Source organism: Cervus elaphus, chromosome 20 (genome assembly GCF_910594005.1).
Source record: "Cervus elaphus chromosome 20, mCerEla1.1, whole genome shotgun sequence".
Classification (NCBI taxonomy): Eukaryota; Metazoa; Chordata; class Mammalia; order Artiodactyla; family Cervidae; genus Cervus; species Cervus elaphus.
Window position 1 is genome coordinate 113,320,151 of NC_057834.1, and position 26,420 is coordinate 113,346,570.

At 55.4% G+C, this 26,420-nt stretch overlaps 1 protein-coding gene across 9 annotated transcripts in view; it reads left to right on the forward strand.

Moving 5' to 3' along the window:
* The window catches only part of LRP8 (LDL receptor related protein 8), an 80,410-nt gene that overhangs the window by 17,293 nt on the left and 36,697 nt on the right, over positions 1-26,420 (forward strand). For all 9 annotated transcript variants that reach the window (XM_043879021.1, XM_043879014.1, XM_043879015.1 and 6 more), the window contains exon 3: positions 18,034-18,156. In XM_043879021.1, coding sequence (XP_043734956.1) covers positions 18,034-18,156 — 123 coding nt within the window. The remainder of the gene's footprint in view (positions 1-18,033; positions 18,157-26,420) is intronic.

Consider the following 26,420-nt stretch of genomic DNA (forward strand, 5'->3'; position numbering starts at 1 on the left):
GAGACAGCCACCCCTCTCTCCTCCATTCCCGGCTGCCAGCAGGACCTTCCCCCCAAGGATACCTCCTGTCCACCCCTCACTGGGTATCGGGCTGGGTGGGGGCTCTGGGGACCAGCACTGAGCTGTGGTCAAGGTGGACGAGGGCAGGGAGAGTGTGGGCATCAGGAGGCCCTCGTGATGATGGGGGTTCTTGAGGGGCTCAGAGAAGGTGGGGCCTGCCCTTACATCTGCAGGGCCAGAGCACATTCATTGAGCCATCCCAAGTGGTCCCAAAGCCCCCTTCATGCCAAAGGTCCTCTTGCTTTTTCTCCAGTCTCTGACACATAAACAGGACTGGGCAGACCTGGCCTGGGATCTGTTTGGCACCTTCAGTATCTCTTGCTTTCTTAGATGGTGGATTTCCCCAGAGGGGTTGGGTCTCTTTCTGTCTCTCCCAACTCCCGGTGCCCAATGCAGGGCCCAGCCCTGAGAAGGAGGGGTCCAGTGAATGCTAGTTGAATAAATGAATGGATCTCTTGCTTGCACAAACCTGCTGGGATGGAGGTCTTACTTCCTTATAAGGCAGTTCTTTCTATTTCCAAAAGCAGAGCTTTTTCTGATTCTGCCCTGAGAGGCACCCTGGGTCTCTGGCCTTGTCCTGGGGGCTGTACAGAGCCCCCTGGAGGCACTCTGGGTCCCTGGCCTGTCACAGGGGCCGTACAGAGCCCCCCAGCTGATCCTGCTGCCTGAGAGTGGCCCTGTAGAGACTGGAAAACCCCTGAGCCCACCCCACTCCTTGGTGGTACCCTGGCATCCACTAACCTCCAAGGGTCAGTAATCATAGCCATCATTTACTGAGCTGCTGCCACTCGACCTTCCCATCAGCCCCATAAGATGGCACTGTTTTTATCCCTCATCATGCAGGGGAGAGAGATGAGGCAGAGATAAGGAGAGGCTTCCCCAAGGTCGTGTAGCTTGTGTCTGAGTCAGGAGGTGGGGGCAGGGCTGCGGGGAGGGGAAGGCTTCCTGGGACAGGACTTGGGGGTGTATGGGGCTTGGCAGGGCTGAGGAGCCTTACTCCCTGGAGGTAGATCTGGCCCCACACCACATGCTGTCCCCTCCCTCCTTCCTACACAGTTCCCAGACACACCCATGACACCCAGACCCCAACTTGGTCGTCTCTCAGGTGAGCCCTAGGGACCCGGGGCCCAGAGTCCCTCCTGTCCCCCTTGGGGGTGCCCCAGGGAGGAGCCCCAGGACCTCGACATGGCCTGTCCTGTTTGGTGATCTAAGAAGTGTGCAGGGTGATGGCTGAGAGCCCGAGGTGTCTGGATGGGTGGGTGGGAGCTGGGCCTCCTTCCTGCTCTCCTTAGAGGTGGTCCTGGTTGGAGCTGTCCTCCACATTAATATTAATAATGGCAATCATTGATGATAAATGATGGTATGCCTGCCCCTTACCAGAGCTGGTGGGTACCCTGGGGGAAAACCAAGAGAAGCAGAAGAGGTGACCAATCCCGAGAGCAGGGTGTGCACCTTCTATTGCATTTGTCTCCTCCCCCAGAGCCTGTCACGGCTGGGCCCTCGGGGGCAGTTTAATAAAGTCCTAGTGGTTGAAAACCGGGTACCTGTGTGGTGGGACACCTACTGGCAGAGGGCACACTTCTCCCCTTCTTCTGTCATCCACAGAGTGATTCCACCACTGGCCCAGGCCCTGTGCCCACCCCTCATGGCCCCACTGCCTGACTTCACCCCTTGCCTTGGCTCTTTAGATCCTCCCAGAGGTGCTCAGTGAGCATAGTGAATGACTGTGGTCCCCTCACTGCCCCCCCATGACTATTCATGTGACCTTGGGCAAATCAGCTCCCCTCAGTGCCTTGGTTTCCTCATCCATACAATGGGATTATAGTAGTTTCTTCTTCAAAGAACTGTTAGGAGAATTAAATGAGATGATGAGCCTAGTGCATGGTAATCACTCAATAGTGTTTCCTCTTCCGCTCATGATGTGAAAGGAGATGCAGATGTCAGAGCCCCTCTGCTCTCCACACATGACCTAGGGAATCCTCTGACAGCCCTGAGAGTGGGGATTTGTCTTGTTGCTCTGCTGACGGGGATGGTGAAGCATAGAGAGGTGGGGTGACTCACCCAAGGCCCCTCAGCTTGGGAGTGGCAGATCCAAACCCTGGGCTCTCAGGCTTGGAGGCCCATGCAGGCGCCACTGAGCCAGGCGAAGGGGACGAAGGGCTTAGCCTGAAAGCTCCTTTGGAACTGGTGATGCAGAGCCTCCTGGCTTCCTGTGCTGATCTGCAAACCTCCAGCCCCCAGATCCCAAATCCCTCCTAATCCTGGGAAAGAGGTGGCTCCCGGTCACGTCCATCAGCAGCTCTAAGCACCCTCCCCAGGCTTCTCACCTCCCACATGAGCCCAGAAGCGGCAGGCGAAGGCCTGGGCTGCGAGGATGGGGGATTTCCCGACTTGGTTGAAATCTGTCACAACATTAATGTTAATTAAGCCTCGTTAATTCAGCCCTCTGCTTACGCAGAGCTCCTGACAGCAAATTACTCATAAGTGAGGCGGTAAATTTATTGCTGCGTTTTCCCAAACACTCAGCAGCAAAGAACGTGCCCCCAGGAAAGGCAGAGGAAAGGCCTGGAGGGCGAGTGCTGCGTGGTTCCTGCCAGCCTGAACCACCAGGGACCGTGGCCCAGAGAACAGCCAGGGTTCACCAGGGAACCTGGTGAGGATGTGATCTGGTCCAGGCAGAGCTGCCTGGAGATGGAGTGAGCTCCCCCTCACTGGAGGCATGCAAGCGGGAAGGCAGGGAGCACCGCAAGTCCCTCTGGGCTGGTCCATCATCTTCCCGCCTCATCCCTCTCGCCCAGCAGACTGCACTGGCTCTGTGCCTCGTTTCCACTGACAGTGCCCTGGAGTCACACAGTAGGGCTTGTAAAGGGCACGTTTGGATCTGGACGTGAGCCCCAGAGCCCACCCAGGTGTCTGTAAACACCTTCCCCTGCAGTGCAGTCTGAACAGGAGCCCAGTGGCCTCTGAAGGGACCAACGTGCAGGTAGGGCCAGACAACCTGCCAGGGATGCTGCGAGGGCTCTCTCCTGGTCCTAGGTTATAGGGTGCTCTTGGAACCAGGGAAGAGGACTTTGAGCCCAGACCCCCTTACTAGGCTAGGTGTCATAGCCTTCCAGTGAGGATGCAGGCTCTCCTGGGGGCAGTGGAAGCCCCACCATCATTCTCCCTAAGATCTCCTTCCTTCCTTTGGTTTCAGACTGGGACCATGCCTGGGACATTTGGAACTAACCCAGACTCTGGGTACATAGAATTTTAAAAAATTAATTAGAGCATTAAATGGTAGCCCTCTGGGAGAATCCCACCATCTGGCTGTCACAGGAGAGGCAGGAAAATCTATGCATATTTGTCTGGAGTGTGTGAGCGTCATATGAAGCCACCTGTGCATGTGTGAGTGTGTGGCCCATGTGCTGCGGTGTGTGCACAGGGAGGCATGTGTGTCTGTGTTCAGTGTGGTGCACATCCAAGTGTGCAAGCGGGCAGTGTGCATTTGTGTGCACATGTGCCCATCTGCATGTGCATGTGCTGTGTGCCTGCACCCGTGGGTCTGCATGTCTGCCTGAGCACGCGCCGGTGACCAGGCCTGACTGGGGGCAGTGAGTCAAGCTGGGCTGTGTGCAGAGACGGCTCAGCCTCTCCACCCCTCTTGACAGAGTGATGCTCACAGAAGGGTGGGGGGTGGGCCGTGCACAGGTGGGACAGTGGTGGGTTTGGCAAGTGCACAGCTGGCCTGCAGGACTCTGGCTCTCTGGGGCTCAGGAGAGACCAGTGTGAGGCCATGGGTGGAGAATGGCAGGGTATGCTGGTGGCTAATCATTTAACAATTCTAACAAAAACTTCCTGAGGGCCTACTAGGTACAGAGCCTGGGGGTGGGAGTGTGAAAAAAAAAATTGAGAGGACCTTGCATCACTATGTCAGGCACTGATCTTACAGCCAACCATCCTGCAAGTCAGGATTCAGCCTCACAGTTTTAGATGAGGAAAACGGAAGCTCTGAGAGGTCAAGTAACCTGCCTGAGGTCACACAGCCAGTAAGGGGCCACGCCAGGATGTGAGCCCTGGTTCCTTAACTTGCTCCTTGTGGGAGGAGGGCCACAGAGGGCTGCAGACTAGCATCTTCCAAATCTCTATACTGGGAGACAACGTCCACGCAAAGAAAAGGCTGAGGAGGGTGGAATTGTCATGGGCGGTGGGCATGCCCACAGAGCAGGCTCTTTAAGAGGCAGCTTCCCTTTCATCCAAGCTGTGGTGGGACCTATCTGGTAGGGGGACCACGCTGGCTCAGAACCCCTAGGTGACGGCCCCCTGTCTGAGGGCTCTGTGCAGTGGCAGGGGTCTCAGGATGGCAGTGGAACTGAGGTTCTGCTGGGCACCGGCCTCACCGCCCCCCCTCAGCTCACCTCCCACAGCCACGACTGTCTCCTTCTGCCCAGGTCTGGTCGGGGGCCATCACAGAAGTCCTGCTGGGCCCCTGGCTGGAGGCACTGAGCTGTGGCCTGTGGCTGTTAACTCTGCCCATGCTGTCTGCCCCTTGATCAGCTGCAGAGAGGTGGGCGGCCTTGGCCAGAGCCTGGGGTCCCAGCCCAGCAGGACCAGTACCTGAGATGTGGCACCTTTGAAGGTCTGGCCTCACAGCAGGGCTTGCCAGTACCTATCTGGGTACTCAGCACCCAAGGGCCCCTGCTTGATTCTTTCAGCTTCCTGCAGCAGAGACTTGAGACTTTCCAGTTGGAACAGGGGTCAACAGAAGCTTGACCTCCCAGGGTCCCTCCCAGAACACAGGACTAAGGGTGTACACTGGGCCTTGACTGCACCCAGCTCTCCCTCAAGTGGGCCAAGGACGCCTCTGTCCAGAAAACTTGCCAAGTGGTCCCGTGGCAATATGTGGGCCTGCCTTTTCTCCTTGACTCTGGTGTAGCCATCTCCCAGGAAACGGGGAATTTTCCCTCATTCCCATCATTAGGGTGCCAGGGCAAACAAACAGCCTAATCCAGATGAGCCCTGGACCACAATCACTTTCTCTTTGGGGGTTTTCTCTCTTATTTCCAGCAATTTTGAGGAGGCTGAGTAATTGGTATTCCACACAGGTTAACAGAACTGCTGCCTTTCTGTATTATGCCTTAATTTCCTTTATCGCATAGCAAGTTGGAATTAATCGCCCCTCTCCTTCCTTTTTCCCACCGAAACCCATTACCAGCCTGTCTGCTGGTTAAAGTCATTTTGTGGCAGCTCTTGGCTCCTTGCCACTTCCCTGGGAATCTTTCCGACCAGAGCCAAAGAACAAGGAGGGGTGAAAAATCCATTTGTACAAAGTGGAGATCTCCTGTTGAGAACTTATTTCCCTCCCTGTTCAAGAGGAAGGAACGTGTCCAGCCTCCAGCCGGCACAGCTGACTGAGTCCCCTGTCGCCGAGAGCATTCAAGAGGGCAGAATGGCCATATGTCAGCGGTGGGAACAGAGGATTCCTGCACTGCTCAGGGGAGGGGTGGGGGAAGGGACAGGCCTTTGCCACTCCTGGTGCCTAAATTAGATGCTGTGATTGGAAGCTTCTAGGGTTCTGTTGTTTGTAAGTTTAAGATTTTCTCTGATTTCAAAGTTGGAAAGAATCTGTGAATCCGAGGTTCTGACTGAGCCACCTGGGCCTAAGTACTTTTAAATTGTGTGTTTTAAGATTCTAATAAGATACTCTCCTGGAACTGGAGATTCTGTTCTGTGATTCTAAGGCTGTTTTACGATTCCATGAGCCTCTTAAGCTGCAATTCTGCTCCGTGACTGGGTCTCAGGAGGGAGTGTAAGCTTTGCTGAGGCTGCTTTGGAAGTGCCTTTCTGGCCTGAGTTTCTGCATTTATGAAATGCAAGGGTTGCATCAGATGGCTTCCAGGTCCAGCCCTGCAGGTGTGTTCTGCCTGCAGCCCCTTGCCTCCTTCCATGCCTTCTCCACATAGGCCATCAGCGCTGGCCACCCCACAGCACCTCAGGGAACCCAGGAGTCTTTCCATCTGAGCCACATCCTTTTTCCACTTGCCTGTAGCCCTCTCCCATTCCAGCAGGAAGGCAACTCAGCTCTCCTCCAAAGTCCCAGCAGGAAAGCCACTGGGAGTAATAATAAGAAATCATATCGTTGACAAGAGCTCCATTGCCCTTGTGGGCTATTGTTGATATTGTTGTTCAGTCACTAAGCCTTGTCTGACTTCTTGCGACCTCATGGACTGCAGCACGCCAGGCTTCCCTGTCCTTCACCATCTCCTGGAGCTTGCTCAAACTCATGTCCATTGTGTCAGTGATGCCATCCAACCATCTCATCCTCTGTCATCCCCTTCTCCTCTTCTCTTCAGCGTCTTTTCCAATGAGTTGGCCCTTCACATCAGGTGGCCAAAGTATATACAATTCACTATATCATTTCAACATCTATCATTTCCTGTACATCCTGCCCCTGAAGGATGTAACTATTGATTGTTAGCCCCATTTTGTAGATGAGCAAACTGAGGCTCTGAGAAGTTGACTCACCTGTAGTTCCAGGACCCTGAGTTGCTTGCTGCCTGCATAGCTGCCAGCCACATGCCGGCTGGATTGAACGAATCATGAGCAGCCCCAGGTGGTCAGTGTGATGAGGGGACCCGGGGGTATCTCTCCCTGGAATCTGCTGCTGGGTGGGGTCGCCACCCATGTGCTCACACTTCCCCGCTGAGATGCTGAAAGGCTTCAGAGAATGGACCTCGTTTCCTTCCCAATGCACCAAGAAGCCAGAAAAGAAACCGCCTCCTTCATCTGCTTTTAAAATCTACCTTTTCCTTCCGGATCAAACAAGATTTCTCAGGGCGGGCTGCCTCAGCCCCTACCACTTCCCCATTGGTGCCAAATCAGCCCTCTTTGAGGTCCAACTCAAAAGGCTCCTATCTCATCGCCCTTGCCCCCCAAGCATGCCTCACCCACAGAGAGGAGAGGCGCTGGTGAGAGCTTCCCCAGGGCTGAGTTCAGCATCCTTGTTTTCAGCTGGGGCAGCTGAGGCCCAGAGAGGGAGATGACTGCCTGAGGCCACACAGCATCACCACCCTTGATTCTGATCAGGACCATCTAATCTTGTTCTGGGTTGGGATGGTTATATCTGAATTCTTGTCTCCTCACCCTGGCTCTAATTTCTGAGGGAAGGTCCACCTCTCACCTTTTTCTTTCCTGTTGAGCGTTAGGGATAAGAGGACCTGGATTCTGGTCCTGCCTTGAGCTCTGTGACCTTAGGACAGTCTGTTGCCTTTCAAGGGCTTTTGCTTCCTCATCTCTCAAAGGGAGTGATGCCTCCCTCCCCCGCCTCACAGAGCTGCTATGAAGACCCCTGCTGAAGGGCGGGGAGTGGGGTGGGTGGGGGTCTCAGGTCACGAATCTATTACTCGGCACCACATTCATTCAGGATCCCACTTCTGCCAGATTTCTTTCAGCCTTTGCTGAGTTTCCAGCCAGAGACGCTCCTTGTCCCCAGAACAGCCCCATAGTTCCCCACAGCTGCTCCTCGGTGGCCCCTGCTGCAGGGCCTTTGCCCTCTCTTCATGGAGCATCCACCCTGAGCCACGCAAGTGCTCTGCCATCCTCGCCACCCAGCCGCACACTGCCTCCCCTCTAGATGCGGGTGCTGACCGCGCAGGCTGGCAGCATGCAGCCCTGCCTGCATGCCTGGAGTGCCCTCCTTCTGTCCCTTCCTCTCTCCACCTGGAGGGTGGAGGCCCATGAAGCACATGGAAAACCTGACTGTTTTCTCCTCTGATGAGATTGAGGCATGGGGAAGGCAAGGGGTTTGGGGGCAACCTGGAGTAGTGCTAAGGCTCTAAGGCTCAGACCAGTCAGAGGCTCTCCCACCCCTCCCAACTGGGGCCTGGGTTTGCAGAACTCCCTCCCAATAATCCTGTGAAGGGCTTTCCTGCAGCCAAGGGCCCAAGGGCCCAGCTACAATGGGAGAGGAAGGTTGCCGCTCCCTAAGGCCGGCTGCACAGTCTGGCTGGGCCTTGGGATGACTCACTGAGCCGCTCCGGTCGGGTGGAGCCTCCCAAGTCCTCCAGGCTATCAACAGGATGAGTGCCGTCTGGCTGGGCTGCAGAGCTTCACCTTGGCACTGATGGCCAGGGTGGGCACAGCCTGGAAGGCTGGCTGAGAGCACTGTCCCGGTAGGTCTGGCCTGCCAAAAATATGGCAGCAAAGGAAGCAGCCTGTGGAGACTTGAGCCGGCTAATGTTCTACCCTTGGTGCTCTGGGCCCCAGGCTGGAGTTCCACTCCTTTGGGTGGGCCTTGTTGGAGGTAGAGGGTGTCATCAGACACGTCAAGGGCTGATGCTTGAGCTGGCCTTGAGGACTGGGTGGGGGTGGGGGGAGTTTGCCAGGTGGAGATGAGGAACGCCTCCTGCAGGTGGAGCTACACTACAAGTATAGACACCAGGTAGGCAAGCCCACGGTTTGTAATTGACCGTTGGGTGGGTGTGGGGCAGTGGTAGCCAGGGGTGGGCGAGAGCAGTTAGCCGAGCAGCTTGAAGTGTCCCTGAGCACCTGGTAAGACCCTCGGTCAGGTTCTAGGGGAGATGGGAACCCAAGAGGACCAGGAAAGGTGGCTTTCTGATGATGGAGGGGCCTTCAACAGGTCAGTGACTGCTGGCTGTGGATCTCCAGCCCCCACCTGGAGCCATGGAGGCAGATTGGGAGGGCCTGGGGACCAAACCATGGATCCCCTCCTTTGCCAGCCTCACGCTGGACCTGGTGATAGTGGTACCATACCTTAAAAAAGAAAGATGGAAGCTAGAGATCATCTCATCTAATCCAGCCCTGTCATGGAGAAAGAGAGCCAGGCAGAGAAGGCAGAGGACTTACACAAGGTCACACACTGGAGCCAGGCCCCCAGGCCAGGGGTTGGAGACAGCCTACTGCTAACCCCATCCACAGTAAAATGGTTTTAATTTCTTTCTAGATAAAAGTCAGCAGCCATCCAGGCACAGGCCTCAACTACTTCGCAGAGCAGTGTCCTAACCCTCAGGCCTCCTACGGGGCACCCAGTAGGCAGAGGCTTCCTGGATTGCCAGCAAGGGGCTGAGGGTGACAGAGAGCTCGTACCAACCTCCTGGGTGAGAAACTCACGGCCAACACAGAAGGGACGCCCCAGAGAGGCCGCAGCCCACCCAATCCCAGGAGATGGATTTCCCGATAACAGGGCGTTCTTACCCATTTATCACTAGGATAGCCCAGCAGTGCGTGTGTGCTCAGTCTTGTCTAACTCTTGGCGATCCCATGGACCACAGCCCATCAGGCTCCTCTGTCCGTGAGATTTTCCAGGCAAGAATACTGGCGTATGTTGCCGTGCCCTCCTCCAGGGGATCTTCTGGACCCAGGGAGTGAACCTGCGTCTCCTGCACTACAGGCAGATTCTTTGCTGCTGAGCCATCTGGGAAGCCCATAACCCAGCGAGGCTCCTCTCAAAATGCTTCTCCTACCACCTAACTGGTGAAAGCGTTTCATTTTCCACTCTTGAAGGACTGTTTCCCAGCAGCTGCCTCACGGGCAGAGGGTGCCTGTGGGTATGGGGCAGGGCAGCGTTGAGGAGACAGGTGGTGGTCATCACTCCATCATTCACTTCCTTGTGCCACCTGGTGACCTCTGAATAGGAACAGCTGGCCTCCTTGTTCCTGCGTGCATGCTAAATCGCTTCAGTCATGTCCAACTCTTTGTGACCCTAGGGACTAGGGCCCGCCAGGCTCCTCTGTCCATGGGATTCTCCCGGCAAGAATACTGGAGTGGATTGCCATGCCCTCCTCCAGGGATCTTCCTGACCCAGGGATTGAACCCGTGTTTCTTACGTCTCCTGCACTAGCAGGGGGGTTCTTTACCACTAGTGCCACCTGGGAAGTCCCACCTGGTTCCCACTCCCTTAGCAAACACGACCCAGGCTGCTGACTGAGGTGCCATCTGCCCCTGGTGACTTCTCAGGCCTCTCCGGCCTGGCCTCCTCGCCCTCTGCTGCAGAGCTCTGTCTACGGAGCCTTGGGCTTCCTCGTCCAAGTCAGTGGGGTGGAAGCCACAGAGCCCAGAGAGGCCCGCCAGTATCACCCAGCTTGTTGGTGGCAGAGCCCCTGCAATGGGACCCGGAGCCTTTCCCTCAGCTGTGGAAGAGGAGGCAGAAGACCTGTCCCTCTCCTGTTGGGGCTGGTGATGGAGAACAGGGCCTGGAAGGTGGGATCCTTGGCAGGCTCTGAGGTCTGCCCGTGGGAGGCAGAGCCATGACTGATGGGGTTAGACGGGACGGTCCGCAGGTCAGAGGAGGCTGGGTCCCCACTGGGGCTAGCCATGTGCTCTCAGCTGAGTGGAGGGACAGCGTGTGGGTGGGAACCAGGCAGGGCCCTGGCTGGAGGTCAAGGAGGGTTTCCTGACCACGCCTTCTGCTTTCTGATGGCGTCCACTCTGAGGATAGAGCAAGTTTCCTTCTAGCTGTTTCCTTGGGACCTCAAATCCAAGTGTCAAGGGGGTGTCCCAGACCCAGGGCGGGCAGTCCTGAGCCTGGAAGTTGGGCAGGGAGTGGCTATCCCCTCCGTGCTACCAGCTCCTCTGAGCAGCACCGCTTGCGTGGTGCTTCGTCCTGTGCAGACACCCGCCAGGGACCCCTGCTGATCCCATCCACGCTCCCCACACCCAAGCCCCCCGCCCCCTCATAGCTGTCACTGGCTCAATACCCTGCGTCCACAAATCACCGTGACAGGAAGACCCCTTTGTCGTCTGTCCCTTGGAGACACGCATCTTCCCTGTGGCGACAGGAGTCCCACATACCCCAGTGATGGCTTGGACCTCCCTTGGTGACAGCGGGGCCCGGGTGGGGCAGCGTCGGAGAGCAGCTGGGATGTGCTGGGGCCAGAAGAGGGACGAAGAGGGACTTGGCTGCCGGAAGGCCCAGGGAGATCCCCTGGAGCAGCGCGGGGGAGCGCAGCCCACCTGTGTCAGACCCAGACTGTCAGCGGGAGGGGTCCTCACAGATCTGCTCACCCGAGGAAGCTGAGGCCGAGTGGGAAGGGATCGCACGGTCTGTCGGGGGGGTGGGGCCAGGGGTACTCTTTGGGCACCTGCTTGGCGTCAGATCCTGTGTGAGGGGGCCACTGAGATGAAGGAAGTGCTGGCAGGCGCTGGCGTGTGGGGCCAGGGGGACACCCCGCTGAGGACATTGTCCGATTTGAGAACAAAGAGCCCTCCCCAAAGAGTGGTCCTCCCACACTCCCCGCTTCGCTCTTTCATCTTCTCTCTCAGACCCTTCACATGCCCACCCCTCCCTGCCCCCACCCCCCAGCATCTGCCGCTGTGTTTCCTCTGTCTCCCCAGGTGGGATGAAAGGGTGGAGGAGAAGCGGACTCAGATGTCACCTGCTGATGGATGGTGGTGGCCTGAGCCCCGGAGCCTGCTGGGCAGCACAAAGCTGCGAGCTGAGTCCCTCCCCCCGTGCCCCGTGGGTGTCGGGACACTGTGGGAACGGCCTGCCTCTCTGGCAGCACCGGAGCCTTGGGTCTGACTGTCAGTGTGGACTCAGAGACAGCCCCTCACAGGACAGGGTCGGGGGGCATTCACAGCTTGTCGGCATTATGTGATTCGTGCAGGGACCATCTTGGAGTCCCGTCATGAGGCTGAGGTGTGTGGATCAGGGTGGCACAGTCTTAGAACCTTGGGTTCTTAGACAGTGAGCACCATGAACCCGCAGAAGCTGTTCTAAATGTTATATTAGACTCATGGGATCTCCCCCCGTACCCCTGACTCACGGGACCCTTTTAAAGAACCCTTTAAAGAACCCTCTTTAAACTGAGGGTTCTTAGGAACATCATGTGTCTGGGATGGGATCAGGGTTGGGTTTGAACCCAATGCTGGGGGAGCTGTGAGCCCAGGGTGTTATGGCCCCACCAGGGCTGCTAAGGGAGGGATGGGGCAAAGGCTGATGTGGACCCCTCTCGGCCTGCTTTCAGTAGCGCAGCTCCACTTTATTCTATTTTATACGCTGGGGTTTCACTTAGACAAAGCATTCCTCTGCTTGAAAACAAAGTTTTCCAGGCCTGCGCTGTGCCGCGGCTCTGAGCCACAACCGCCGCAGCCTTAGAGGGTGGCTCTGGCCGGCGGGTGAGCGGGCAGGCAGACTGGGCCTCCCGGGAGGGGGTGCAGGTTGCTCTGGGCCACCGTCTCCTCCCCCTCTCACTCCTGCTGTGTTGTTGCTGCAGCCAGAGAACACTCCGGGTCTGTCGTCCTGTTGACTGGGGTGACAGTTTAATAGTAGCTTCCTGGGCTGTCATTTAAATCTGCCTGCCAGGTTAGTAGGCCAGGGGCGGGCTGGCACGCCCCCTGCCCCCACCCCGGATCTTCGTTCAGCTGGCAGCGGTCGTCTTGGCAACGCCGGGGCCTGGCGAGCTCTGCAGAAGGGTAACTGTAGGGGGAGCGGCTCTTTCATCTGCCCGACCCGGGTACCAGTGGCCCAGCTACCTTCGGGCTGGGCTGCAGGGCCAGAGCCAGGACACTCAGGGCTGGTCCAGGCCTGGGAGAGGAAACGGGAACAGATGAGTCCCCTCTGTGCTCAAGTCTCCAAGGTGGGGGTTTACATCTTTGCTCCTCCAGACTCTCAGCTGCCCTGGGAGGGAAGGGACCTGCCCCAAGTGGCTGAGCAACAGTGCTCAGTTGGAATCATCTTATTTGTGGGTCTCTGCTCTGCCACCAAAAAATGTTCCCTGAGGCCCGCGACCTGTCTGCAGAAACCTGAGGACTAACACAGCCCTCGTCTCTCTCATCTCCCTGTCCTGTGTGGTCTGGTATCAGTGCCCCCCACCCCCCAGCCATCCTGGGCTCACCTCTACACATGTCCCTGCTCTTAGGACTGAAACTCTCAGCTTCACTCAGGGCCAAATGCTCTGGGAACGGCTTTTTGTGCTTTTCATGGCTTGGTGGAGGTGGCCCAGAGACACAGGATTGGGTACCAGCCTCTGCTGTGTGACCAGTCACACAGGCCAGTCCGTCCCCTCTCTGGACCTCATCTCCTGATCTGTAGGACGCAGGGCTCGTACTATAGCAGTGTTTCGTCAAGTGTGGTTCATTGCACTGGTTTTTCTTGGGAAATCAGTAGACATGGCATCCAACAAAGATGGTCTTTGGCTTAACAAATTTGGGAAGTACTGCAGGAAACAAAATCAATCTGATATCTTTCCTGTAGGCCTTTCAAGGCCCTTGGTGAGCCAGTGGGCATCAAGAATCTCCCGAAGGGAAAAGAATAAAGCTTAGGCCAAACATCTGAATGGATGTCCCCCAGCTGTCTGTCGGGGTCCCTCCTCTCTCCTCCCCTGCTAGGGCCTGATGGTCCACGTACCCACCCCCACCCCCAAGTCCTGAAGGAGACCCTGGTAGCTTGGCGCTGTGGGTTTTGTTGGCTGTCCTGTGATTAGCAGGGGTGGGGGGGAGTCCCTGGATAAGCTCAGGGAAAGCCAGGCCCCTACACTGGGCCTCTGAGGGGCAGCCTGGTGCCAGGCAGGGTGAGTTGGCCCGTGGCCTAGTAGAGCTGCCAGGCCCCTTGCCACTTGCCTCCTCAAGTGTCGAATGAACCCCGAACGGCCGCTCCGCTGGCTCCTCCACACCCCATGCCGTTATCCCTCTCCTTGAATGCCCTTCTCCGCTCTCCTTACTCCCACAGCTTGGCTCACCTCTCTTCCTTGAACACGGTTCCCTCCTCCAGGAAGCCTTCCCTGACCCCTGGGATGGTTGGGTAGCCCTCCCCTGACTTCCTGGCCACACAGTGTTCCCAGGAGACAGAATACCTGGGCTCAGGTGCACATGTGCTATGCCTCTCCCTGGGCTTGGCTTTTGCTTCTAGAAGGAGAGCTAGAGAGGGGACTTCAAGGCCCTGGGCTCTGACAGGAGGGAGCAGTGTGATTGCCCAGATGAAGCCACGCCGAGCAGCTCTGCCCAGCACACTGACTAATCTTTGTTTTGAAGCCCCCTGTCTGCATTGGGGCTGCGGGATGAGCGTGGGTGGGGAATAACAGCATGAAGGATGCACATTGTCTCGGGGAAGGGGCGGAGGAGCTGGGAGGTGCTGAGTGATCATAACAATTTCACAAGATCATAGGCTCTGGGCACAGAGAGGGGCTGAAGATGCAGTCAGCACCACACCTCCGTACCAGATGAGGAGGTGGATGAGCCAGTGTGACACACACAGCAGCTGAGGCTGCTGACTTCACACATTGCAGACTCGCACCTTTCTGCTTTTCGTGAAGTCTGGACACCATCTAATATAGCCCGACTGCTTCTCACAGCAACCCTGTGTGGTAAAGCAGGGATATGACCCCTGAATGTGGACGAAAAAAGTGAGACTCAGAGAAGTTGTGTAACTTGCAAAAGGTCACACAGCCCACAAGTGGCAGAACAGAGTTCCATCAACTGTGAGCAGCCTGACACTTTCCTTGGTCTGCATTCTTGTTATAAATAGCGGCTCTCACTTCCTTTGTCCTGGATTTCCCATTCTCTCCCACTCTGCCCTGGGGTTGGCCCCTCCCCACTGCCCTTTGGAATCCCGAGTCCTTTGTGGTAGGCCATCTGTTGCCATGGCACCAGATTATGATGTTGCAGACCCTGGATGACTGTGTACCATTCCTGGGCCGTTGGAGTACAGAGATTCATAGAGGTGGGCATTGTCCAAGGGGCGACTGGCACGGAGGGACATAAATCCCTGGAAATAGAGAACCACAGCCCCGAGCCCAGCTTGGGAATCACCCTGGGAGCTGGAGCCAAGGCTGCCAAGGCCAGGAGAGTTGGGGCTGGCCTGGCTTGCTCTGACAGCCTCACAAGACTGCCGAGCCCTCCTCTCTTGGCAGGGCTGATGTAGCCCTGACACTGGGATGCTCGCTCAGATCCCCTTTTGCCTTCTGCCCTTGTGGAAGTGCTTCCTGGGGGAGCCACCCTCGCCACTTGCCCAGAGAGGGAAGGAGCTTGCCCAGCGTCACCCAGAGTGGAGGTGGCCGTGCCAGGATTTAGACAGCTCTGTTTCCAAATCCTTCCACGTGGTTACACTTCAGACAGGGCCCGCCCAGGTAGTTTAGTCTAGTCGCCTGCATTGATTATGCTGCCTCAGTTTCCCCAGGGTGGTCCACTAGCCAAGCACAAGTCGTTGAGGCCCAGGTTTACTCTACTGCACATTTCTGGGCACGTGCCAGGGGAGCCCTTCAATGTAGGCGCCTCTGGTCTATGATTGATCTTCCACATTGCCTTGTCCTGCAGCCCATGGGATCTAGTCCCACTGCATTTGCCTCTCTGGGGTCCTCATTCTTAGCCTGATAGTACCATGGTGGCTAAGGGACTTAGCACAAAGAGCCCAAGCTTTGGCAGCTGCCACAATTGGAATTGAAATCCCACTTCTGCCACCTACCACATTTACCTCTTTGAGCCTCAATTTCCTCTTCTGTAAAATGGAATTAACAACAGCTGTCAGGAGGGCTGTAAGTCATCACTGGGATATTGAGTGAAAGGTGCCAGGGCAGAGCCAGGGTGGAAAATGTTCAAACTGGTCATGACAGTGAATGAATCTGTTCCCTAAGACACCGCCATAGGACATGCACCCTGAGTCTGCCATTTCCTACCCTCAGGACTGTGATGGTGCCTGTGGCTGCTCTGGCCTCCTTGCTTGGGGCCCGCCAGGACTTCACACACTGTGGGAGGCCAAGCTCACTCTCAGAATGCCAGGGAGGAGAGGGACCTTGGTGAGCATCTGGCTGGCCCAGGCCCAGTGATGGAGCCCTTCCATCACCTTGTCGGTCAGCCTGGCCCCTTCTCTCCTGGGGTTTGCTGGTTGTGCACTTGCACTCACAGGCCGGGCCGATTTCCAATCTGTGTGCTCAGGGCACAGATACACACTCACCGAGCACCGAGTTGGAGCTTCCATGGTCTTTCCCATCTACTCCAGGGCTTTTGTTCCATATCTGATGCCACTGGGCATTTTGTTTGGAGAGCCCTGGTGGGGAAGAAGGTTGTCTGACAGTGAGGTCAAATTGTGGCCTCTGCTGCCCCCGAGCTGTGACTTTGGGTGTGTAACTTAACACCTTGGGACTGAATTTCCCCACGTGTCAAGTGAGGGCCACAGCAGGCCTTTAGTCTTGGGGTTTCCTGGTAGTGTTAAGCACAGAGCCTGGCACAAAGGATGCACTTGGAGAATGTTAGAACAGGAAAAAGAAAGCATGGGAATAGATGTCTCTTTTTTGGATGCAGAGCTTCCTCTGAAGGGAGCACTCTGGAAATATTCAGGTGCCATAGCTCATAACTACTTACTCTGGTGTGTCATACTGTGATTTGCCAAAAGGCGGTGACTCAATGGATATGTCTGAGCAAATTCTGGGAGAAAGGGGAGGACAGGGAAGCTCGCTGTGCTGCAGTTCAGGGGTCACAAAGAGCCAGACACGACTTAGCGACGGAACAACAACACTGGTATCTGTTACCCACGTCAACCCCTCAGTGCATGGCTCGGGGAGGGCTTTTCAGGGTCCTGGACTGGGAGGCAAGTGAGCTGGTTCTGATCGCTGAGGTGTTGTGTTTCCCTGGGCCAGCCCTTTTCTGTCTCTAGGCCTCAGGCCCCCATCTGTAGGTGGACTCTGATTGCTCTGGTTTCTTCCCACCCTGCAAAGGCAGAGATGTTCTTCTAAGGAAAGCGTGAAAGCTCAGCCCAGAATGCAGATGCACTGCAAAGATTTCATTGAAAAGGAAGGCAGAAATGGAATGGATTCAGGAGCCCTGGTGTCTGTCCTCAAATCCTTGTCTGGCTGCTCAGGGAGAGGGAGCAGTCATGTGGCTTCAGAGGAGGCCAGAGGGCCTGTAGGAGGATTTATATAACCCAAGGCTGGCCACTGGGAAGGCGCTTCCTGGGAAGAACTGGAGCCTGGCCTGGCTGGAGGTGTGGGAGCAGCGGCTATGTTTCCCTTGGGTTCAATGGCCTCCACTGAAATCTACCCTGAGTTGGGTCCTGTGTCGAATCTAATGTAATATCCACACTGGAGGAGCATCGGGCCAGTGGAGGGACAGGGGGAAAAGCAAACCATGTTGGTCCCTGAGTTGGTCTCAGTTCTGCTCCCAGCTGTGAGAGCCCAGCCTGTTACATATATCCCCTGTGAGGGCGTAGAACACCCCACTTCTTTTGCTTCTAATTAAGACTTGAACCATAAAAACAGCAATAGCTGCAGCTTACCGAGCATCTGCTGTGTACCAGGGTCTCTGTTGCCTGCTCTTCATACATTATAACTTCTTGCTACTTCTCCTCAGAGCCCTTTGTTTCTTTCTCCCCATTACATAGATAAGAAAACAGAGGCTCAGAGGTCCAGTAACATCCCCAAGGTCACACAGATAGAAAGAGGCAGAGCTGGGATTCCAGCCCGCAGTGTGGAGGCCTCCCCTCCGGGCTGTAAAGGCCTTCAGGACGGAGACTGATTTGGACGTCTAGAGTCTCTTTCCCTCACGCTGAACAAAATGCACCTCATTAATCTTGCCACGAGGTGATCATTTACTTTTGTGATTTATTATCATAAATAATAAGCTCCCTGGTGCTTGCAGAAGAGGCCTTGACTTTAGTCTGGCCAGGGGGAGGAGGAGAGGTAGGTAAAAGAACTGTGAACTGGCTGAAGGGGCTAAGGCAACTACTGTATGTGATCAGGGAAGGCTTCCTAGAGGCTGTGACAGTGGAACCGGACTTGGGGGCAAGAGAGACGTGTGATGGGAAGAGGCATTCACTTGGTGGTTGGATGCTGTCACCCTTGTTGAACCTGGAGAGCAGGGCCAGGGACTACCTGTCTCCTCCTGGTGTGGAATGAATAAGCCTTTCTCTCCTGGAGCCGTGGGAGGTCACGTGGTCCAGCTTGTGGATGGAGGACATTCTGGTCGCCCTGCAGCCACCTGACTGTATGTTCTGGAAAAGCTTCCTGTGCCTACCAGGCCCCTCATGCTCTTCTCCTTGCCCCGCAGCCAAGAAGACCTGTGCAGACAGCGACTTCACCTGTAATGACGGCCACTGCATCCGAGAGCGGTGGAAGTGTGATGGCGAGGAGGACTGTTCAGACGGCTCCGACGAGTCGGAGGCCACGTGCAGTGAGTCCTGCCCCTGGGCTGGGGGTGGGGCCTGGCTCTGGGCCTCAGTTTCCTTGTTAGGTCTTCCTGGTGGGGAAGCTGGAGGCTCAGGTGAGGTGATCCGTCTCCCACAGCCCCATAAGCACTTTGCGCTGAGCACTCATGAGCTCCGGTGCTTCTAGTTGCTGGTATCTGGTGACCTGTGTCTGGGCTTTCTTCCCAGCCCTCTGGCAGGTTGGGCCCTGCTCCTAGAGTTCCAGGAGCTAAAAGCAGCCCCTTTGAACCCTGATGGTGAGAAGTAGCCAGCACACATGCTCCAGGCCTCCCCTGAGTCTCCCCCGCTAGTTTTTTTTTTTGAGGATTCTAATCATAATTCTAATAATACTAATGGCAGTTGGTACTCATCTAGCATTCACTATATGCAAAGCGCTATCTGTGCTTTCACTCATTCTATTCCCATAGTGGCCTCATGAGATAAGTACTGTCACATTTTGACTTTTGCAGAGGTAGAAGTTGAGGCTTAGAGAGATTGAGTGACTTGCCCAAGGCCACCCAGCTGGGGTCTTCAAGGCCCTAGCTCTGTCCTCAGTCTGTGCGGACTGAGCCTAGGAGCCTGGCCCAGATGGCAACAGGCAACAGGGGCAAGATGAAGGCCGAAGCCAAGCCCCAGGCCCGCCTCCCACACTCAGCCTTTGTCTCTCTGTGATTTCTTTTCCAGGCCCTAATCCTCAAAGCAAACGTACACTGGGCAGGTCATTCCGTGACATTTGTTAAATTAAAAAGGAGATGAGAAGGGGGCGGGGAAGGACCCGGTGGTCCCAGAGGCAGAGCTTCAGCAGAATGAGCCTGAGACAAAAGACCAGAAGAGGGGCCGCACGTGGAGGGCGGTAGGGCTGGCGGGGGCCTGCTAGTCGCAGTCCCCGGATCTTCCTCAGGGGTCACAGTCACCCCAGAGGCAGAGGTGGGGACAGTGGAGGCCAGCGTCCCATCGAGGGCTGTGGCTGGTGATAACTGGGTTTCCTTGTCTCCTAGCAACAGAGCTCCCAGTCTCCGCATGAGAAACAGGGAACGGGAGAGAGAAAGGGAGAGCAGGAGCCACCCCCGCCCAAGACAAGGGACTCCCTCCTTTCCTTGCACAGCTGCCTCGCCTTCCCAGCCACACGGCAGGCCCTACCCTCCGCTCACTCCACCCAGCAGCCCCTGCACCCCATGCAGTCCTGGAGGTGCTGGACGCTGGGGAGGGCCGCCCAGCGCTTTGTCCTGAGCTTCCGGAGAACAAAGCCCAGCCACGCCCACTTGTGACTCCTCCTCAGGGCCAGCTTGGGCGAGGGGTGGATCTGTTTAGAGAGAAAGAAACTGAGGCTGGGACAGGTTCGGCTGCTTGCCCAAGGCGGCCTAGCTAACATAGGGCAGAGCCGTGTACAGCCCGGAGTGTGTGTTTGGGGAGGGGGGCTGTGACCGCCTTGGCAGTCAGCCAGCTCGGCCATCCAGACCCCATGCCTGCAGTTACCCTGGACACTGGAGATGGAGGGGAGGGGAGCGTCATCACAGTCATTACTGGGGTCTGTCCTGCTGCCTAAGAACTATGCTCCTGCTCCTCCCCACATCTCTGTCTCTTTGCAGTGGTGCTCCTTTCCATCTCCCTCCTGCCCAGCCCTGCACTTGGGCTGCCTCCCTTCTCTGCCTGTCCCCTCTTCCCCTTCCCCCTTACCCTCTTTCTTCATCCTGCCTGTGTTTCTCTCTGTCTTCCCGCCTCTTGCCCCTCTCAGCAATTGCTCAAGCCTTTCCATCTTCTGGGCTGTGCTGGGCTAGGGTGGTGGGGGGCGGGGGTCTCTGGCCTCACACCTCCTGCCTCCCCAGGCCTGCTTTGGGCTCAGCTGTAAAGCAGTTATCAGGCAGTTGAGTAACTGGAAGCCTAGAGATGTTGAGGGCCCTGCTTCTAAGACACACAGGTTGCTCGTGGCTGGTCTGCCTTCCATGACAAAAGGCAGGCTCTGAAGTCTCTCTGGGGCTTGACAGAGCTCTGTGTGGGAGCTGCCGCCAGGGGAGTCGGGGGCCCAGCTCTCTCTTCTGCATCCTGGGAGTCAGGGGGCTCTCCCATGATGCAGTGTGAGTCCTGCATACTTTCCCGCCCCCTCTGAGCTCTAGTCTCTAACATTCCAGAATCCCAGAGACCATGATTCTAAGACTCCTGGACTCATAAGAGTCTGAGGCCCTTTTCTGCCTTGCCTGTACCCAGTTGGGCACAAGGCCAGGATCCCACTTTCTGTGCAGTTACATCTGTCACCGGTGGGCAAGGCCTGTGTGTGGGGAGGGCTGCCTGGAGGAGGTCAGCCAGTGTAGGACCTTGAGGGCCAGGCAGAACTGGGGGCAGCAGGACCTGGTAACAGGCTTGCTCACAGCCTCCTGACCAAGTGAGAACCCAGCAGCCAATTCACTGCCCATTTGATTGGCGTTGTCATAGCAACCTCCACAGCCTACCAGGTTCCTGGGGACTGTGCCAGCTTCCAGGATAGAGCCCCCTCCCCACCTGCAAAGAAAGATTATAGGCAGTAGTCAAGTGCAGTGGGTTTGATGTCTGGTATACTCAGGTTCAGGTACTTTAACCTGTGAGACCGCAGGCAATTTGCCAATCTCCCTGAGCCATAGTTCATTCATCTGCAAAATAGGGGAATGGTACCTACCTTACAGGGGTGGTGAGGACCAAGTGAAAAAAATGCACTCACAGTGTCGATGATGGAGTAAATGGCAGTGTGATTTTTATCATTATGTTTTGACGTTAGGCCCTCTCCCCGATTTAAAATCTTAGAAGTCTAAGTGAAGACGCTTTGTGTGGAGTAGGGAGGGATTTGGGAGCAGGTTCCCATTCCTGTGTTCCCCTCTATATAATCTGCATCTCGCTGGCTGGGGTTCCTCCCAGATCTCTTTCCTTCTGGTTCTGGATTCTGTGGCTGTCACACTAAGCCAGGAGTCACAGCAGGAAGGCCCGGACATTTGCCTAATGAAAGTAGCATTTCAGCTCTAATTATAGCTCCCTTGATTGGGGATGTTTGTGACCCACCTTCAGGCATCTGTTGGGAGGTGTGCGGCATGGGGGTGGGGAAGCTGGTTCAAGGTGAGTGAGTTACAATTCTGGGAGCTGCTTATTGAAAATGAGGTTTTATTCATGCATGTTAGAGCCTTCCCATCTGGAAGGGGGACCTCACTGATTAACCAAGTGCACCTTCCTATCAGAGATTTTCTGAGCTCATCCAGCAAGTCAGGGGCCCACCCTGCTGACCCCGTGAGAAGGAGCTTGGTGTGACTGCCCCCTTCTGTGCAATGGGACGTCCATGCCATGCTTCCTGGGGCAGCAGCTGGACCCCATATTCACCACTGCCTGAGCCCCTGGCCCCTGGGAGCTGGCAGTCCCCAAGTGGAGGCTGTTGGCCCTGCACCTCCCATGACCTGCACTGCTGATATGCTTGCTCAATAAGAAGCCGTCAGGCACTTTCCTTCCTTCAGTCAACAGACATCTTCCTCTTTATTAATTTGTAAGCTTCTGAATTAGAGAAAGGACGGTTGGATTTGGATTTCTAAGACAAGATTCTCTGGGAATTTATAAATGCCTGTGGCCACTCTGGAGTACAGTGGCAGGCCTTTGGTGACTTGGAGGATTCCTGATGTCTGAGGAAGTGGGCCTCCTCATTCCTGCCCCTGAGAACCTGGAGATACTTGGACAGCAAGCCAGAGGCATTCCCTGGGGCATCTGTTTCTGAGAGAGAGAGAGCGGGAGAGGGAAAGAGATGGAGAGAGAGGGAGAAGTGTTCAGTTCAATGGTGGGTGCTGCATTGTGGAGGGCCCTCTGGACTCGAATAAGCTATGATGTCCATCCCCAGGGGTGAGACCTGGGCCCTCCCAGTCCTTTGCATTTCATGAAATAAAACAAAGGCAACCGTTTGCTGAGTTCCAGATTTGCTCCAGGTTCTGTATAGGCATTTCCATGTTTCCTCATATAAACCACCCATCAGCTCTGGGAGATGATATAACCCCATGTGCAGGTGAGGGGAGCCAGGGTGCAAAGAGGTTAAGTGACTTGTTGAAGGGCCTTCATGTTAGTAAATTTGATGTGGACTCCAAACCCATGGTCTATCTCCCGCGCTATGCTGCCTGGGGCCTCTAGCTTCAGTTATCCTGAAAGTGGGTGTTAGACAGCCACCTCCCATCTTGCAGACTTGCCTAAGCCAAGGCCCAGTGAGCCTCCTCCCTCCAGTGACCCTCTCCAGGGTCACCAGGAGACCATCGGGTCCTACTTTCCCCCGCTATGCAGTATGAAGTGCCATAAGTTAACAAGAGTTTTGGGGTTGAGGGGCCTGGGGAAGATTTTGCAGCTCTGCTCTTCACAAGACTTTGAGCAAACAACTTACGCTCTCTGGGCTTCACTCTCCCCATCTGTAAAATGAAGGTAATAATAGCCTTCACTTCATGAGGAGATAGTGCAGTGGTAATGAACCTGCCTGGCAATGCAGGAGACATAAGTGACACAGATCCCTGGGTCAGGAAGATTCCTCTGGAGAAGGAGATGGCTCTCTAGTCTGGTATTCTTGCCTGGAGAATCTCATGGACAGAGGAGCCTGGTGGGTTACAGTCCATGGGGTCTCAAAGAGTTGGACACGACTGAGCACACACACTTGAGGAGATGCTGCCCGTCAACACTCCCCAGACCAGCTTCCGGGGCTGAGCAGTGAGAGGTCTGACCCAGGAGCCCAGAGGGTGAGGTCCGTGTCCCGCTTTGGAAAATAGCTGCATCACAACAGAGACAGCGAGGTTCCGGGAGAGGCAGCAGTTGTAATGCCCAGAGTCCAGCGACCCCGGGCAGGTCGCTTCCCCTCTCTGCACCTCTGTCTCCTGTCACTCCAGCCAGTGCTCCTCAGTGTGACCTCCAAGGCCTCTTGTGTCCCCCACATTCCAAGAAGGTTCCTTGGCTCTTTGAGGGTAGGAGGGCTGGTGTCAGGCACTGCTGAATCCTCGAGAGCCTGTAATTAGAGCTGTCTATTTAGGGACACAGCAAATGTCTTATTAATTATAAAGAAAGGAAGCAGACGGATTGTTTAATCATTGTCCTTGCTGAAAGGTTATGCAATTAACTGTATAAATATTCATTCAAAGTTCAAGCAGCTGCCTGCTGCACTGGGGTATGCCGAACCAGGCCCCTGGAGATGGTACAGATGGGTCAAGGGCCGTTTCAATCACCTGGACTTTTGAGCGGAGAGTTTGGGGTTGGTTCTGGGCCACTATGTCATGTCTGGATGTGAGAGTTGAACCATAAAAAAGGCTGAATGCTGAAGAATTGATGCTTTGACCTGTGGTGCTGGAGAAGACTCTTGAGAGTCCCTTGGACAGCAAGGAGATCAAACCAGTCCATCCTAAGGGAAATCAACCCTGAATATTCATTGCAAGGGCTGATGCTGAAGCTGAAGCTCCAATACTGTGGCCACCTGACGTGAAGAGCTGACTCATCAGAAAAGACCCTGATGGTGGGAAAGATTGATGGCAGGAGGAGAAGGGGATGACAGAGGATGAGATAGTTGGATGGCGTCACCAACTTAATGGACATAAGTTTGAACAAACTCCAGGAGATGGTGAAGAACAGGGAAGCCTGGCATGCTGCAGTCTGTGTTGTCATAAAGAGCTGGACACGACTGAGCAACTGAACAACAACTGGGCCACTACCCTACCCACAGGAGGGTGAGGGGTTTGATGGAAAGGGCAGGGTTTAGTCAAAGGAATCTAGACTCTGACTCTCACTGCTGTGTGTTTGGGGCCAGTTACTCTGAGCTTTGGTCTGGGTCTCTCAGCTTTGGTTTCCTTATCTGTAAAATGGAGTGCTTACCTGCAGGACCAGTGTCCTCTTCTGTTCTAGGGGTGCCACTAATATGATGATCTTTGTGAATGGTGCCCCTGGAGTTTCCACTCACAGCCTGCAGGGCCTGCTTATGTGGCAGGGAGAGGGTCAGGATGACAAGGGAAAATATCAACTCCTCAGCATGAAGCAGCCTGACCCACAGTATGTGCTCAGTAACATGGCTCCCTAACAACTCCCCTTGAGCATCTGTTTCCTGAGGCCTGGCTCACAGATGCTGCCTCATCCCTCTGTCCCCTCTGTGTCAGGGGCTTGCAGACATACAGCGCCTGCTCTATCACTTTTCTGGAAGTGGATTTAAAAGACATGAAATCTCCAATATCTTTTGGATTTGCAGAATGGTAACCCAGGGGTTCTCAAATGGGGTGCCTGAGAATCACCAGGGCAAGCAGGGATGGGTGGAGTTTCTAAGATGCCTGGGCTCTGCCCTGGAAACCTGGATTCAGTCTAGTGTGAGCTGGGGCCCAAGAACCTGCACCCACCACCCACCACCCCACCCCTTATCTGGGACATGCTGGTTGCTGCAGTCCCCTCGTGTTCTGCTGGGCCCAGAGTGGGAAGTACTTTCTCAGTTCCTGCAGTGTGTGGGTGATGGAGGTGCTCTGGGCCCCTCCCCTGACTCCCAGGCCCCTCACCACCTGTACCACCTCCCCAAGGAAGCCTGTATAAAGGGTCTTTGAGTGTCAGTGCTTCCAGGGCTCTGTCCGACAGTATTTGTAAAGGGAAATTTCTGTAAAACGAATCCCTTGAATCCTGTATTCCCAACAGGTTGCCTTATATTTATGAAATGTATTCCTAGGGATAACTTTGGGGTCCACAGTTGGGGGGTCCAAGGTACTCCTTCCCCATGGTGTAGTAGTATCTGGGGGTCTTGGCTCAGACACCTGCCCCCAACTCATCTTGTCTGTGTCGTCCTCTCCATCTCTTGTGCGCTTTCATCCCAGCTATGGAAGTAAGAGGTTAGGGAAAATGGTTTGAGATTAGAGAGAGGAACTGAGGGTAAAGTACCAGTAACTCACTGCCTCCAGGGTGCCGTGGACTGTTCTCAGCCTCTGGCATGAGACACAGCTGACTGCACCCTCACCTGGGTCTTCACGACTGTGTGAATAGGACCCAGCGCTGGGTGCCATGTGTGGTACACAGCAGGATACTCACTGAGGGAATAGATAAGTCCTCAGCTGCTACGTGCGGAGAATAATAGTAGGTATCATGAGTGAGCACTGGCTGGGCATTCTAAATGCTTTACAGACATTAACGTAGTTGTCGTAACAGTCCAGTGGGACTGGGAATAGTATTATCCCCACTTTATGGGCACAGAGATAAGGATTGATGGCCAAGGTAGATACCCAACAAGTGACTGACCTGAACCCAGGCAGCCAAGCTCCAGAGCCCATGCCCTCAACCTTCATGCTGGAGGCCCCAAGAGAACCTATACCTTGCTGGAGTACTATGAAGATACAATGGAAGCATCTAGCACTGCTCCTGGCACATCCTAGAGATCACTGAGTTTGGCCTGTGTACACCCTGGAAGGCAGGGTGAGGAAGCCAGCCACGGAGGTCTGAGATGTCTCTGCCTCGGCTGGGTCTGTCACGTGGGTCGTCCCGGGATGCTCAGGATGAGAGCCATCCCCAGGTTGGATCAGGGTTCTCATTCTTTCTTCCAAATTGAGAATCAGCCCTGGAGCTCCGGGCCCCTGATTGAGTCAGTCTCTGATTGCGGCTGCAGTAATTATAGCTGTGTGGTCCCGCTGGGCCCTGGCACACGGCGACTGCTCTCAGCAGCGGGCTCGGCACAGTAACGGGGGCAGGCAGGCTTGGAGGGAGCTGCTGGGGCTGTGGTGAGCCCTTCCTATCTGCAGGTTCGGATCACAGAGTCACTGATCTGGAAGGCAAACTGAGACCCAAACAGGGCGTATCTTGCCCAAGGGCACACAGCTGGAAATGGCAGAGGAGCATGCAGGGCATGGTGGCTCCATATTGCTGGAGCCTAAAGGGAAGGCTTGGAAGGGTGGGAGGTTAGGCCGGTCAGGCAGGTGGAGGGGTTGGCTCAACTGAAGAGGGTGTTGAGGGCCAGGGACCAGGGGGCCATGAGAGGGTGTTAGGCAGGGCAGTGACAGGGCCAACTGTAGGATTCAGAAAGTCTTAGGAGCAGGACTTTCCTGGTGGTTCAGTGGTTAAGAATCCACCTTGCAATGCAGGGGACACCGGCTCAAGTCCTGGTCCAGGAAGATTCCACCTGCTGCAGAGCAACTAAACCCACACGCTGCAACTATGGAGCCATGCTCTAGAGCCTGAGAACCACAACTACAGAGCCCACATGCTACAAACACTGAAGCTCACACACCCCTAGAGCCCATGCTCCACAGCAAGAAAAGCCACGGCC